The sequence below is a fragment of the Delphinapterus leucas genome, chromosome 18 (assembly GCF_059928025.1).
Source record: "Delphinapterus leucas isolate spDelLeu-1000000601 "Yukka" chromosome 18, BTC_Dleu_Yukka2, whole genome shotgun sequence".
Classification (NCBI taxonomy): Eukaryota; Metazoa; Chordata; class Mammalia; order Artiodactyla; family Monodontidae; genus Delphinapterus; species Delphinapterus leucas.
The window spans coordinates 28484903-28501861 of NC_143146.1; the positions used below are offsets into that span (position 1 = coordinate 28484903).

The following is a 16959-nucleotide window of genomic DNA, read 5'->3' on the forward strand; positions in this document are numbered from 1 at the left end:
CCTGTCCTCCCCAACTATAGCTTGAAACATAATGTGTTCTTTAAACAGCTTAATATTTTACTAGACTGTCTCACTCAAGTTGTGACATTTTGGGTCAGCAGTGCACAGCATAGTAAATGGTTCTTGGGCATTAACATATAAGCTTCTTTAGGAATTATGCCAACTATCAAGCTGCTACGGAAACAGCAAGAAAGGTTTTTAATTCCACAGACCTCAAGGTGAAGTTGATTTGAAGCTCTTAACTAAATCTGACTTAAATATTGTCAGCACAGGCCAGTTTGATGCTGGCAAAGCTTACATACACTGTCAGCCTAAACTTTCCAACAAAGTGCCAAGGCAGCCTCTGAGCTGGCATGATTTGATCACCCAGGAACTAGAGCAGGCAATTATGGGCATATATGGGATGCAGTCAGAACTTTATCTAGGGCACGTCACCCCCCAACCCTGAAACTCCCACCTCAGTGGTTCCCCATTATCCTCAAGATAAATTCCATGAAAGTATCCCTGTGATCTAGACGCTCTGTACCCCTCTGGCTTCTGCAGCACCTTAGGGAGCAGGTAGGCTCTGGGGTCAGGCTGCCTGAATTGCCAGCTGTGTGACAATGGCCTAAACTGATTCCATTTCTTCATTTGTAATAACTCTTCCAATAGGATTGTTGGGGTGTTGTCAGGACTGAATGAAATCATGATTTTATCTAACACATTTATTGGTAGCTTTCTATGCACATGGCACTCTACAAAGTGGATAATTCCCCTGTTCTCAAAAGGCTTTCAATACACAAATAAATATATGACAGATGAAGAAAAATACTAAGAAGAAAATAAAACAGAGTAAGAGAATATAGGGTGATGGTGTGGGAACACCTGTCTGTGAGGTGAAATTTGAGCCAAGACCTGAAGGAAGTGATAAAATGAGCCATGAGGATATCGGAGGAAGAGCATATAAATATGGGCATCATCAGCTTCGAGATGGCATCTAACCCTTGAAACTGGATGAGATCACCAAGGAAGTCAGTGCAGGTAGAGACGAAAAGAGGGCCAAGCATGGACCCCTGACCCTTGCAATGTCCAGACGTCAAGAATATGAGAAGGAAACAGTAAAAGAGTCTGAAAAGAAGTAGCCAAGGAGAAAAGAAGAGAAATATGAGGGTGTGGTTCTGGGAAGTCAAGTGAGACAAGTGTTTCAAGAAGCATTTGATCTGTCAAGTTGCATATGGCCAGGCCAAATGCTACGGACCGAGCAAATAAAACAAGAGTGGGGAGTTACCATGGTGTTGGCAATATGGTGGTCATTGTTAACCCTGATAAGAGCAGTTTTGATGGAGCAGTGGTGATAAAACCTTCTAGGAGTGGATTTAAGGCAAAATGGAAGGCAGAGGCATTGATGTAGATACTTCTTTTGAGGCATTTTGCAGTGAAGAGGGAAGAGGAAAATGGGAAGCTACCTGAAGGTTGATAGGTCAAGGAAGGTTACTAGAGTATGTAGATATGTTGATGGGAATGATCCAGTTAAGACAGTAAATTTGATGGTGCAGGAGAGTAAGCAGAAAATTGCTAGACTTGGGAAACCAGGAGACCTAGGGCACAAGGGAGGGGGAGGTTGGTCTTGGATGGAAGCACAGAGAGCTCACTCATTTGATCCTCACTTCAATCCCAGAGATAAGTATTCTGCTTCTTTCTATTTTACAGATGAAAAGACTGAGGCACAGAAAGTGAAAATAAATAACCCAGCTGGTAAGGGGCAGAGTGAGAAATCTAAACCAGGAAGTCTGGCTCCATAAGCCCTCCCCCAGTGGTGCTGCCTTTCAAGGACTCTTTGGGCAACACCAATGGCTTAGTTGAGGTTAAGGCTCATGGAATTAAAAAAAGGTAGTAGCCATTGTTTTCTTTTGCCATGTTCAGCTGCTTTAGGAGCAGGAACGGACTAAACAGAGAGTTGGATTTAACGAAGTTTCTAATTCAGCCAAGAAAGTGGAACAAAGAATGATGACAAGGGAAGTGGTATGCAAGGAAGTGATTACAGCAAGGGACCGTGGGATCTGAGACGGATGTGGAGGGAACTGAGGATATGAAGGGAGAGGAGCTGTTGAAAGATGGTAGAATCAATGGATTGGTCATTGTGGTGGGGCTGGAGAACTGGAATCAGAGGACTAGAGAGACTGAGCTGGATAGAGTAGATAAAGCGTGAGTAGATAGAAAATGGAAGCCAGAAAGGGAAAGCTTTGAAATTGAAGTTTTGCAGTGTGTGTGGTTACTTACAAGGGCAAGATCTACAGGGGGCTGGGGTAGGACAATGGACAAGATCATTGGAGAGAAGATCAAGAAAGTGAAAGGCCAGGATGGGGAAGGATCCACTACATGGATTTGGGAATCAGCAGGCATTATGACAGGAGGGGTGTTTGTGGGAGACGATGAATCCAGTGCCAAAGTCTCCACGGAGTGAGGGTGAGTGGCTCAGAGACCTTCGGATGACTCCAGTGAGGAAGAGAAGCTCATGATGGCGTGGCTGCAAAGAGGATGAGGAATTTTAGGGAGGAGGGAGTTAAACTTGATAGGAACTAGCAATATGGAGCAAACAGGATCCCGCCTCTTCCTCCAGACCCTGTGATACATGGGATTAGAAGAAAAGCAGCCCTCACTGAGAGACGAGCCTGAAGAGGAGCGAGTTTTGATGATACTGAATGATGCATCCAGGAAGGTTCAGTGAACAGGTTTGAGGGGTTGGGATGCTGTTAGGTTGGGTCATGTTCAGCGATGCACAGAGCTCTGTGGGGATGGTCCAGGTGAAAAGAAATGATCTGATTGGAGTTCCCATGGGGATCCATGGCCACAGGGATGGGGGACGTGAAGGAATTAGTCCTGAAGCTTTCTGGCAGTGTGGTAGTGAGTTCCTGGGTGATGGGCAGTGGGGAAGCAGACACAGAGCCTGGTGGGTCTTCTGGTTCTTGTGTTGATGGTGGCTTTGAAGCCAGCAGGAGGGCATGCAAAGCATTAGAGCACCTCCTGGCTCAGTTTAAGTGCTGTGGCTGTTGTGCTCGTCCCATACAAACCCAGCGCTGTAGCTGGGCCAAACCACTTGCACTTCCTAAACCCATCTCACCACAACAGCACATTCTTTCTTCTCTCGGGCATACCTCCTTCTCCCTTTCACCTGGATACTCGCCTTACCCTTCAGACTCTATCTTGGGGATTACTGTCTGTAGTGGTACCCAACACTGTGGTGAATACATTTCTACGTCTTCCCATAGCACACCTTCTTCACAACTCATACCATGCTGTTCTGAATTACACAGAATTTTTTTGTTTCCACCCTGCCTGAACTGAAAGCCCTAAAAGGATAGTTGTATCCCAAGTACTAGGATTATATATGATGTTGGTGCCCAAGAAAGATGTGTTGAAAGGTGGAGGGATTGGCTGAAATTCTATTTGGTAAGGAGGAAAATGGGTACTGAAGAGTGGCCTAAAACTTTAAAAATCTGTTCAAGTTTAGCTGTCCCACAGAAGTCCATTGTTAATTCCACTACCTAATACCTAGTAGGTGCTGGGCGCTCAGATGAGTTATTGAGTAACATGATATGCCTGGAAAAAAATAATTTACAGGATAATAGTTGCCCCATTCTAACCTAATGCTAGATTTTACAATTAGATATTATTTTATTTATATTGATTACCATCATCTTCCCTTCTCAAAACATATCCCTGCATCGGGAATAATTTAATGTCACTCAAGTGATAATGTGTGTTTCATGTATCTGTGTCGATTAGCTGATTATATGCTTCTCTTCCAGGAATAGAGGAAAGGGTAAGAAGGTGGTCAGTCCCATCTATTAATGACAAGGCACTGGATATCTGAAAACAGGCAGGAGAGCAGTAACAAGAAGGAAGGGAGGATTACAAAAAAGGAGACAAGGGATGGTGCCCAACTTTGCTTATGCCAGAATCACATTGATAAAAAGCTAAATTTCTTCCATGTAAAGTGGCTAAGCCCTCAAAGAGGTGGATAAATATTGACTGTGTCTGAGAGTCAAAGATGAGTAGAGAAGATCTGGGTGCACAGGAAAGAGATGGCTTGGGGAAAGAAAAGCTAGGCGTGCAGTTGTGAAGGCCAGGAAAAGCAGAGGAGCGTATTTATTTCTGAGGGTGATGCATTTACACGCCTGTTGGCCTGGGCCAGGGCAAGTCCACACTGAGGGCAATCCACCTCAAAGGAGCTTTCATTTGCATCTCTGCAGTGACAGCCACAGATGACAGAACCCCGGCCCTGGGGACAATGAGAGGAGTCATTCATGCCGTGCCAGGAGCTCGAGGCCATGCCAAGCAGGGGCATTAGAATGTGAGAGCGAGGCAGGAAGCTGTGGCCCGGAATGTTTTGAAGAGACAAAAACGAGAGACATTCATGTGGAATGATCCTGTTTGAACACCACTTTGAGACACACTGTTTAAGCCTGGATGAGTCGACACTGGTTCTCCCCTCTGTCTTTCCCTCAACCCCATAAGACATTTGCAGGGTCAATGACACCACACTAGTGGCTATAATTGTAAAGAATAATTTTCAGGAATCAAAAGGCAGCTTTCCCCAGCAACATGTGAAAACTTGCAGATTGTAGCCCAAAGCCCAGAGCTAATAGAAATAACGCTGTCAACTTGTTTATATTTCCTCATTTTAATACGCTGCTGCAAAGATCACTTTTTGCATTACAGCTTTTTTGGAAAACATGCTTGGCTCTGTTATTTCTGTTCCAGATTGACTTTGAGAAGAACATTTCTATTACTCAGCACAGGTCAAGGTTGAAAGAATAATTGACTCTAAGAGTTGATGGTGAGTTTTCTTTTCACTTTCCATCATGCTTAGCTTTTGTGTCCCATAAATAGAATTTTTATTCCAACAATGGCAAAGGAGAGGGAAATTATATTTTTTGAGTAACATGCCAACTTGGCCAAGTTCTCACATACTTTATTCAATGCACACATCTGTCCTGTGGAGTGTATATGTTTGTTTTGTTTTTTTTTCACTGAGTCTTAAAACAAGGTGAGTAATTTGCCCTGGATCACACTGCTAGTGACTCAGCCCAGGTTTTAATCTAGCCTTTCTCATGTCAAATCCCATGCTTTTTCCTCTATCACACTGTATCAAACCAATACTCTTCCAGGTATGACCAGTGAAAATCTAAGAACAATAGGTTGTCCTGCATTATTTCCTTGCCCAAGACAGCATCAGTTCAAAAAGCACTTATTCCACAACTGCCCTAGTTATAATGTTAGGACACATAACAACGTATGAGGCAAAGTTGGGCATTCAAAGACTAGAAAAGGTGTGGTGTGGTCCATGGTCTCAGAGAGCTTACAGATGCAAGGCATTCTAAAGATTCAAAAGAATCTTTAGATTCTTTGCTCAAAAGAATGATTGCTGTAACAATGTCTTACTTTCAGTGGCCAAGGACCATTTCAATGAGCCACACCACAAAAATGGAGCATTCAGTGGACTAAAATTCCAGAGACCTAGGTTTTAGACTAGTTTTGCCACTAACTTTGATTTGATCCTCTCTGAAGAATCTGCTTCTTCATTTACAAAAGAATGAGACTGGTCCAGATCTGTGGCTGGTAAACCACTGCATGACCATGGGAAGGCAGAGTGATTGCAAGGAATCCTCAGTTCCACAGAGCCCTGAGGACTTGCTGTGGATTAAGTACCTTGAACATTCATATACTGCACTTTCTAAATGTGTGTAGATTCAGTTGTGGTTAATAAAATGTAAATTAGTATAATTTAGGTTGGATCTATAAGAGCTCAAATAAACTTTAGCTGCCAATAGACACAGAGGGACAGAAATTTTCAAGTATTGCAGAATTCATAGCAGCACATTCTGAATTAGCTTTCTCCTCATTCTATTCAAACAAGACTTTTCAAAAATAATAAACCTTGCCTCAGGTTAATGGTCTAATTACTTTGAATGTCTATAATGTGTATTCTAGGGATTCAGATAAGATTTTTAAATCACTATACTTTGACATTTTACTGAGAGTATTAGATTCCTAATTTTTACATGACAGATTCTAGTTAATACAAGAAGGTTTTTGTTTAGATAGGTTTTGTTGAGATAGAAATAAATATATAGTATGATTTAATTTAACATAGTATGATTTAATTTAGGGTGACAGCAAACTTTGTAGAAGGTTTGGTACCAATAGAGTTAAAAATGTTGCAGCATAATTAGAAAAGCTACATTTTACCGTTTATAGCTACAGACAGAAAAATATAATTGTAGTGCAAGGTTGCCATAGCAACCCACTTCTCAATCAGGATTTTTTTTCCTCCTTCAAATCTACCAATCAGCTAAGTGGAAGTGAAAACCACTGAGAGAGAAGAGGTTGAAACAAATATGGATGGGAAATTATGAAAGTATGTAGCAAGCATTTAACAATATGATAATTTCCTATGTGTGTTTCCACTATTTTAATTTTATCACATATTATATAGTTTCTTTTCTGTCTTTGGAAATGACTACAGAAAAAAACATTGGTTTTTTGGTGGTGGTGATGGCTTCACTGCTGCTCCTGAATCATTAGAATGGGTAACATCATAAACATTCATATTGTCTGTTAAACAACTACCTAAACAGGGTTTCAGTGAGTTTCTTAAATGAGCTTCGTATGCCATTTAAGCACTGCATCTCTAAGTCACCTAAATACAGAATCAGAAGCACTTGAATTTACCATGAACTGAATACCGATATTGAAAGGTGGGTTCTGAAATCAGAAGCAACTTTAATATCAACTTTCTAGAAATGCTGTGCCTATATTTTATTGTGATTTGACTGAGCATCTCTCATGAATGGCGCCTATCATCCACGCCATTGGCTCAAGCCCTGGCAAATGTTATCACTCTTTGAAAGACTCAAAGATGAGAAAAAGTTTAAGAACTTGAAAAATTAAGACACACACTAGTGCTTGCTGACAAACTGCTTTGTGTCAGGCTTTCTGATAAATCTTAAAATGAAAAAAGTGGGAAAGGAAAAACTTTCACTGGCTCTGACCTTCTAAATTTCTGTGCTGATGATATGTATATTTTCTTTTATACATATTTCAGAATCTTTAGTACACAGAGCTCAAATTACATAAAAGCAAAGCATTAACTCTTAAAATAGAAGCAATCTTCTGAAAAGGTACCTAAGCTTATCACAAATTATAAATATCTACCCATAATGTCTTACACAAAAAGGCATTTTTCTACATGGCATTGAATTTGTAATTACTGGATTTACTGCTATCACTAAACATAACTGATCATGGATGAGTGCAGAGAATGCCTCTTAGACAGGAATCCCATAGTTCTACACACACGAATAGACACAAGCATGTGTGAGCTCGCATGCGCACACACGCTCAGAGCCCGTGCTCTCTGGCGTTAGAACCTTTGCCGCTCCTCTCCTTTCTGCTTGGAGTGGCTCCATCCCCACCTCGCCTCTGCACCTGGCTTACTCTTATTTCATTCTTTAAGGTTTACCTCAGGCATGTCCTCTTTTGACCCCACTGTACCTCAAACACATCCTCTATTGCCTCCCTCTCCATGCTCCATATTCTGTGGCTATGTCAACCTCAGTGTTTATCACCCCCCAGGACCCGCTCTCAGTCAGGGCCTGCCTTAATGGGTGGCACTCCTCTCTCAAAATGACTCCCTGACAGGCTCTGAGTTTCTTGAAATAGGGACTGGATCTGACTCATTTTTGTATTCCTGGCCTCTAGCAAAGTCCTTTGCTAGCACATAGTCAGGGCTCAACAAATGTTTTGGAAAGAGAGAGAAAGAGGGATGTTTAAACAGTCATTATATCTTAAACACAGAGAATAAAGCCTAATGACAAAGAGACAATAACGGGTCAAGGGAAACTCCTTATCTTGTAAATACTAAGATGTATTGGGCTTCCCTGGTGGTGCAGTGGTTAAGAATCCGCCTGCCAATGCAGGGGACATGGGTTTGAGCCCTGGTCTGGGAAGATCACACATGTCACGGAACAACTAAGCCCGTGCAACACAACTACTGGAGGCCATGCACCTAGAGTCCATGCTCTGCAACAAGAGTAGCCACCGCAATGAGAAGCCGGCACACCGCAACGAAGAGTAGCCCCTGCTCACCTCAACGAACAGTAGCTCCCGCTCACCGCTACTAGAGAAATCATGCGTGCAGCAACGAAGACCAACACAGCCAAAAATAAATAGATTTTTTTAAAAGAACCTATTAAGATGTTTTAAAATTAATCAATCAATATGTACTTACTGATAAATTACTATGGGTAAATTTATTGATGAGTCAAAGGGTTATAAGATGATGCCATCTAGTTGATGAGTATGCCCCCAAAAAGTAATGTTTCAAGGTAATGCACAATTAATTGCCAAGTGAGGGTTGCAGACAATAAACTAACATTCTGAGTTCAAAGGATTAAAAACAACCTTTTGGCCTGAGAAAGCTGTGTGGAGGAATTAAGATTCAGACCAGACTCTGAAGGATGGGCTGGTTTTGGATGGTACAATGCGCCCACCTCCTCTACCTTCACCCTGCCTACCTCTCATCACACCTCACCTTAACCACGTAATTGCACTAGTTATTTTCCGGTTTCTCCTCTACCATTGGATGTGTAGAAACATCATGCTTCAACTTTCATTTTCCTCTCATTTAGTATTTTCTCCATAGGTAACCTCTCTTTGAATGTACTACATTTAAAATCTTTGGAATCATTCCCAAATCTGGATCTCAGGCACCAACCTCTCACCTAAACACCTCTCCCGCTTTTCACTGCTTGGAAATTAACCTCCACAAATACATCCTTTTAGTATCCCAGACCACTTGCTCAAACCAATGCACATTCATTCAGCTTCTTACGACCAATTGTGTACTCCCAATTCTGCTCCCATTTCTTCCTACCTCGGTTGGTGGCATCATTATGCTTAAAATCACCCTGGGCTCGAAAACCTGGCATTGTGTAACTCCTCTGCTTCCCCCAAATCCCACACCTTTTTCAGAACCTTTCCCCTGAATCCTCTGTTAGAAGCTCTCCCTACCACATCAGAGCTCCCAGAAAATGTTGATGCTTTTCTCATGATCACATAGCTGATCTTGTGTTATGGTTACCTGTGCATCCATGTTATCAACTTTTGGAGCTATAAAATCCTCCAAGCCGCTGCTGCCTTTCAGAGTTCTCTGACTCAGGAACTGCCTACCATGCTGCTGAGTGTTGACACCTAGACATGTAGGCTCCCTCTGTGATCCTTCTCTCTCTCAGGAGTTCCCTTGCCCTCCTCCCCTTTTGGGTTACGGCCCCTGTGCTGTTATCTTTGGAAGGTTTCATGCTGGGAATGACTCCCTCTCCATGCAAACCTGTCAAAGCACTTAGTTTGCTACTGCCCACCCCCAAGTGGTCATATCTTTTTCTTTGATCAGCACCGTGAAGTTCCTGGAATTCACTACAACAGACTATTGAATAAGGGGAGTAAGGGAGACAGTTTTGGTGTTTTAAGTGTGGATGATTGAATGTTTATTTTGTTTTGACACAAGAAAATAATTTTATTTTAAAAGGTAGCATATAATACCTCCCAAAGAGTGGATATGTCATTGTGTATGGTTGTGAGGATGAGATTCTCTGTGGATAGCCTGGGACAGCAAAAGACAACTAAACTACCAGGGATAAGTAATTAATAAGAATTTAGGGGGTGGGGGTTAGAGGGGAAAGAAGAAGAAAGGAAGGTGAAAAAGAGAAAAAGAGAGGTGGAAGAAAGAAGAAGGGGGGCTGCTGAGCAAAATAGCAACAGGGTCAGGCTTGTAGAGAAATGTCAACCAATGAGAAATGGTCAATTACAGGAGTGGCCAAAGAACTTACAAACAGGAATTTCTAAAACTACATTTTACATCGTTTGGTCTGGGCTTTTACAATGTATTGCTACTCCCATCATCCCATATCTTTATTTGAACGTTAATGCAAATAGTATTTGGACAAATCAAGGAAAAGAAGCTGCCATCCTCAATGTCTGAGTTAATGTGGAGAAGAGAGAACAGAACAGAGAACAGTCAGAAGTGCCACTTTGAAGAGAGATCAGATCAAAACATGGGCCCAAGGACACAGTGCCCTGGATGGGGGAGAAGACAGCACACCGGGCAGAGGAAACCTTATATGCTAAGGGTCTGTAGAAGGTGGGAGTATAGCACATTTAACACAGATTAAGTGACTGGAACAGAGGGCAAGGGGGAATGACGAGGGATGGAAGGGAAGTAAGGACAGGTAGTTAATGCTAAGGATTTGGGTCTTTATTCTAAGAACAATGAAGAGTCGTATTTTTATTTAGGAGGGTGATATGTTCCAATTATCCTTCTAAAAATATCAGCCTGGCAACTGTGTAGGCAAGAGATTAGGGGAGTGGATATCAGGGTGAATAAAGGGAGAACATTTAGGTAGCTATTGTTGTAGTTCAGGGGAGATATGATGATATAAATGGAGAGAGGTATGTAGATTCAAGAGGCATTTGGGAGGTAAATTGACAGGATTTGCTGATGGATTGGATACTGGTGGTTAAGGGAAGAAAGGTATAAAAAAGACTTCAAGATTTCAAGGACATCAATTGACTAGAGGATAGTGTTATTGAGATAGAGGACAAGGTTAGTGAAGAGAATTATGAACTTTGTTTTGAACCTGTTGAGTCTGCAATACTTTTGGGATATTTAAGTGAAGGTGTCAAGTAGGCAGTTGACTAACCAAAGGTAACTCAGAGACAAGGTGTGGAGTGGATATAAGCAAAGGAGTCAGGAGCATACAAGTGGCCACTGAAGCCATGGGCATGGATGACTTGTCAAAAGGCAGACACTAAGCAAGAAGAGAAGAGGGATATTAAGTCTTTAGGAACATCAGCATTTAAGGGCTTGGTAGAGGATGGTGAAGTAGCAAAGGCAGCTGAGATAAAATGGCTAGAGAAATGTAGGCACACCTCAGAGATATTGTGGGTTCAATTCCAGATCACTTCAATAAAGTGAATATCGCAATAAAGCAAGTCACAGCTAGTGTTTTGATTTCCCAACACATGTCAAAGGTGTGTTTACACTACACTGTAGTCTATTAAGTGTGCAATAGCAGTATGTCTAAAAAAATGATGTATACACCTTAATTAAAAATACTGTATTGCTAAAAAATGCTAACCATCATCTGAGCCTTCAGCATGTCACAATCTTTTTGTAACAGCAACATCAAAGATCAGTGATCATGGATCACCATAATAAATACAATAATAACAAAAATGTTTGAAATATTGTGAGAATTATCAAAATGTGACACAGAGACATGAAGTGAGCAAATGCTTTTGGAAAAACGGCACTAATGCACAGGGTCCCCACAAAACTTCAATTTGTAAAAAACACAGTATCTGCAAAGCACCATAAAGCAAAGTGAAATTAAACAAGGTATGCCTGTAAACAACAACAACAACAGAAAAAAACCCAAGAGTGTGTTGGGGTTGGTGGGAGGAGGACGGTTTCAAAAGACAATGAGAGACAAGATTTTTAAAGGCATGAATAGCCAGTGGCAGCTTTTGAAAGGTCAGTTAGTCATAGGGACGGATATGTCAACAAGAATGTATCAGCAAGGTCATTAGTGACCTTGAGGAGAGTTGTTTCCATGAACTAATGATAGGAACCAGAAGATGAAGGTGGCCAGTGTCATCAACCCTTCTGAGAAATTTGGCTGTGATGGAGAGACAGGGTGCCAGCTAAACAGATTTATAAGATTAGGCTATTAATTTTTAGAGGCTGTTTTTTTAAGATGAAAGGGATTTGAACATGGAAGAGGGGGGGAAACAGTGAAGCAGGGGTTTGATCATATAGGTAGGAGAGACAGATCAATGTAATGAGGAACAAAAATTATAACGCTAAAGATTGATTCAGTCCTGATTAAAATGAAAAGAAATGACAGGTTCTGATGGCATTTGAAAAGAAGATTTCAGAGGAAATAATCTTGTTGACACAGGTTGGTCATTCAAAACACTATATTGATCGTTTCCCTTCTCAATAAGAGAAGGAAGAGACTATCAGAGGACATTTACATCCAATGACCAAGGAGCATGAAATCAGCTAGAAAAAGTTTTATTTAAGCTCAGAAATTTACCTGCTATGTCTTACTATCATGAATTATAGCTTCTCTCTTTAATCTTGTTTTATCAAAAAGGGAGCAAGAGGCTTTCAAATATATTTGACTTTTAACTCCAAAATTTTGTTTGATCTCCCAGATCTTAACCCTCTTATTGCAAGGCTAATGTATTTCATACATAGAATGATACTTGTTTTAAGAAATTGCTTTTTTTGGGAGGGTATAAATTGGGAGATTGGGATTGACATATATACACTAATATGTATAAAATAGATAACTAATTTAAAAAATCCAATTTAAAAATGTGAAAAAAAATCTTAACTACAATTATTTTCATTTTTATAAATCCCTCTATCTTTTGTCCCAAGCTTCCATATTTTTATATTACTGTATTTGTGATATGCATTTAATTTTAGTTCTGTTTTTTCTTTTTAAAATTATAACATCATAATTTTCCAAGTTTTTATGTAGTTTGTATAATATAATTTCATAACACTTATTTTGACCTTCTTATAATTCAATTACGTTTCCTGCCCAACCTTTCTAGTAGTGAATTTTATGTTTACTACCAACTCAATGAAGTAAAAATTCATTTTATTTGTTGCTCAATCATTAAAAAAAATTTCTTTTTTTTCTTTAGCTATAACATTGGTTATTTTAGAAAATTAAATATGCTCATTTAAGCGCTAGTTGAACTCACCAACCTTATGTTAATTATATATAGAGAATTACACGTAGATATAGTTCTAGATGTAGAAATACATATAGACATAAACACAGACTTACAGAGTCATAGGTATAGATATACATATAAATATAGATGACAGTGTGATATCATGGGTTCTTCTGTTGATAAAAAAGCTTAAGACCCTTTGGGTACAGCTTATATCATGCCTGTAATAGATTTTAATCCAAACACAACTAAGTTTGGTTCTTCCACACTATGTAAGTCAAGAAAGGAACAACTGAGGGATGGATGGGATGGTCCATGGTATCAAAGATCATGGAGAGGTCAAGGGGGAACAAAGTTTGGGAAAATGACCTATTCCTGTAATGATTGGGAATGGGTGTGTAGGAGAAAATGAAATCTCTGGGAAAGATTAGGTGATGGAAAAAATGAAGGTTCACAAAACGAAGAACAGAAATGAGAGTGAGAGTGTTGGTATTAAGGGGAAATTCTTTTGCGTAAGATAGGAGGGGAGAGGAAGGGAGAAGTAGACCAGTGAATAAGCAAAGGTTGAAGGGAAATAAGCTTAGCATTGAGCTATTAGTGAGTATTAAAAATCGTAGTCGTTCATGATTATCTGTTTTTGACCTATTTTCATTTTCTTTTTGTTCTTCTGGGGACAAAGATCTCTCTTTGAAGACTGTGCTTCCTTTCATCATTTAATAATTGCTTCTATTTTTCAGTTTTTACTAAAAAGGCTACTTCTCAGCCCTGAGAATGCACTGACATTAAAGGTGAGAAACAGAAATTGTACTTTGAGCTCTTTCAAAGAAAAGCACTTTAGAAATCAAAGGCATTGCTATAGTGTTATTATTCTCTCCTTCCCCTGAAAGCTTGGCATGACATTAGCTCTGATCCTTGAAGAGAAGTCTTTCAGTCTAGCCATTATATTAATAATCTGTGACTCGGAAAAAGGAATGGATATCTAAATTCACCAACCTTATCCAATAATCTTCCCTCTCCCTTAGTTCCGGTGCTAGGGATCTGATCCAAGAATCAGAAATAGGAGCATTGTAACTTATTTTATCTTCCATGTAAATCACATCCAGCTATGAATAAATCGGAAGGGCATATAGCCAAGCACTATCAGTTCTGTGCAAACAGAGATCCACAGCTGAATGGGCATTGAACACATGAGATGTTAGCTCATGAATAATCCTTTTGTATCTTTACAAAGTTATATAAACAGTTGCTTATTATGATGATGATTTACATTAATAATGGAATAATAAATAGAAGATAAAAATAAGTTATTTTGGAAATAAGTGATAAATATTTCTTGGAAATAAGTGATAAATATTTCTAAGTGTCAGTTACTGTCTATCAAGAAAAAACTGGATGGATCTTAAAGTATTATCTTGGGATGGTGCTTACACACAAACTAGGGAACGCCAGAGATTGCTAGGAAAACACCAGAAGCCAGGAGAAAGGGTGGGACAGATCCCCTCTCACAACCCTCAGAAGGAACCCTGCTGACACCTTGATCTTGGACTTCTAGCCTCCAGAACTGTAAGACAATAAATTTCTTTTAAGCTACCCATTTTATGGTACTTTGTTAAAGCAACCCTTAGCAAACTAAAAATACAGGCACTTACTCCTCAAAACTTGTCAGATTTCCTACCAGGGCCACTTGTATCCTGACCTCACTTTCACTGGGCACTGTCTTATTCAGTTCTCAGAGTTCACAAAATTGCCCCCAGTTTATTCCAAAGCATCCCAATTATACGTTGTCAATATCTAACAGATTCTTCCATCACATGACATCTCAATTACCTCTGACACCTTTCGCTTACCTTCTGCTCGCTCCTGTGCTTGGGGCGGCCTTACAACCTGGAGGGGGCGGTGGAAACCAGGACTGTCTGTTAAGAAATGACATCAATTATAAACATGGAAAGGCTTGACCCCACCCACATGTCTACCAGGAAAAGCTGAAAATAAATTGACAGTTAAAAAGGCAATAAGATGACTTTCCTACAAGGTCTTGGAAATAAAATGAAAACTACTTACTTCCTGCCATAGGAAGTAACTGTCTATATTCCAGGCTATTTGGAATATAGTAAACCCCTTTTCCCATTTCCAAGTAAACCTCTTTTCCCATTTCCTTTGACACTAAACAATGTAGACATTTCTTTAAAAAGAAATCTGGGGGAGGGGCTTCAAGATGGTGGAAGAGTAAGACACAGAGATCACCTTCCTCCCCACAATTACATCAGAAATACATCTACACGTGGAACAACTCCTACAGAACACCTACTGAACGCTGGCAGAAGACCTCAGACCTCCCAAAAGGCAAGAAAGTCCCCACATACCTGGGTAGGGCAAAAGAGAAAGGAAAAAACAGAGACAAAATAATAGGGACGGGACCTGCACCAGTGGGAGGGAGCTGTGAAGGAGGAAAGGTTTCCACACACTAGGAGCCCCTTCACTGGCAGAGATAGGGGGTGGCGGAAGGGGGAGGCTTCGGATCCGCGGAGGAGAGCGCAGCAACAGGGGTGTGGAGGGCAAAATGGAGAGATTCCTGCACAGAGGATCGGTGCCAACCAGCACTCACCAGCCCAAGAGGCTTACATGCTCACCCACCAGGGCGGGCGGGGCTGGGAGCTGAGGCTCGGGCTTCGGTCGGATCCCAGGGAGAGGACTGGGGTTGGCTGCGTGATCATAGCCTGCAGGGGGTTAATGCGCCACGGCTAGCCGGGAGGGAGTCCGGGAAAAAGTCTGGAGCTGTCGAAGAGGCAAGAGACTTTTTCTTGCCTCTTTAGTTCCTGGTGCGCGAGGAAAGGGGATTCAGAGTGCCGCTTAAAGGAGCTCCAGAGACGGAGCTCGAGACGAGCCACGGCTAAAAGCGCGGACCCCAGAGACGGGCATGAGACTCTAAGGCTGCTGCTGCCATCACCAAGAAGCCTGTGTGCGAGCACAGGTCACTATCCACACCTGCCCTCCCGGGAGCTTGTGCATCCCGCCACTGCCACCGTCCCGTGATCCAGGGACAACTTCCGTGGGAGAACACACGGTGTGCCTCGGGCTGGTGCAATGTCACACTGGCCTCTGCCACGCAGGCTCTCCCCGTATTCAGTACGTCTCCCTCCCCCCACGGCCTGAGTGAGCCAGAGCCCCCTAGTCAGATGCTACCTTAACCCCATCCTCTCTGAGTAAGGAGTAGGCACCCTCAGGCAACCTACACGCAGGGGCAGGCTGAAATCCAAAGCTGAACCACAGGAGCTGTGCAAACAAAGAAGAGAAAGGGAGATCCCTCCCAGAAGCCTCAGGAGCAGCAGATTAAAGCTCCACAATCAACCTGATGTACCTTGCAACTGTGGAATACCTGAATAGACAACGAATCATCCCAAATTGAAGAGGTTGACTTTGGGAACAACGACATATATATATATTTTCCCTTTTTCTCTTTTTCCATGTGGATGACAGGGTCTTGGTGCTCTGACTGGGCGTCAGGTCTGTGCCTCTGAGGTGGGAGAGCCAAGTTCAGGACACTGGTCCACCAGAGACCCACCAGCTCCATGTAATATCAAAAAGCAAAAATCTCCCAGAAATCTCCATCTCAACACCAAGACCCAGCTCCACTCAACGACCAGCAAGCTCCAGTGGACACCCATTGCCAAACAACTAGCAAGACAGGAACACAACCCCATCCATTAGTACAGAGGCTGCCTAAAATCATAATAAGGTCACAGACACCCCAAAACACAACACCAGATGCGGGTCTGCCCAGCAGAAAGACAAGATCCAGCCACACCCACCAGAACACAGGCACTAGTCCGCTCCAACAGGAAACGTACACAACCCACTGAACCAACCTTAGCCACTTGGGGCAGACATGAAAAACAATGGGAACTACGAACCTGTAGCCTGCGAAAAGGAAACCCCAAACACAGTAAGTTAAGCAAAGTGGGAAAACAGAGAAGCACACAGCAGATGAAGGAGTAAGGTAAAAACCCACCACACAAAACAAATGAACAGGAAATAGGCAGTCCAACTGAAAAAGAATTCAGAATAATTATAGTAAAGATGATCCAAAACCTTGGAAATAGAATGGAGAAATTACAAGAAACGTTTAACAAGGGCCTAGAAGAACCAAAGAGCAAACAAACAATGATG

The 16959-nt window shown here is 41.6% G+C and overlaps 1 protein-coding gene across 28 annotated transcripts in view; it reads right to left on the bottom strand.

The window, feature by feature from the left end:
* SCEL (sciellin) overlaps nt 1-16959 on the bottom strand; it is a 140268-nt gene that overhangs the window by 80749 nt on the left and 42560 nt on the right. For 27 of the 28 annotated variants that reach the window (XR_016388614.1, XM_089899240.1, XM_089899258.1 and 24 more), the window contains one exon: nt 14640-14705. The exons of the other annotated variant lie outside the window; for it this stretch is intronic. Coding sequence is in view for 26 of the 27 variants with exons in the window: in XM_089899240.1 (XP_089755366.1) it covers nt 14640-14705 (66 nt within the window). In the remaining variant the exon portion in view is untranslated. The remainder of the gene's footprint in view (nt 1-14639; nt 14706-16959) is intronic. 28 annotated transcript variants of the gene reach the window in all.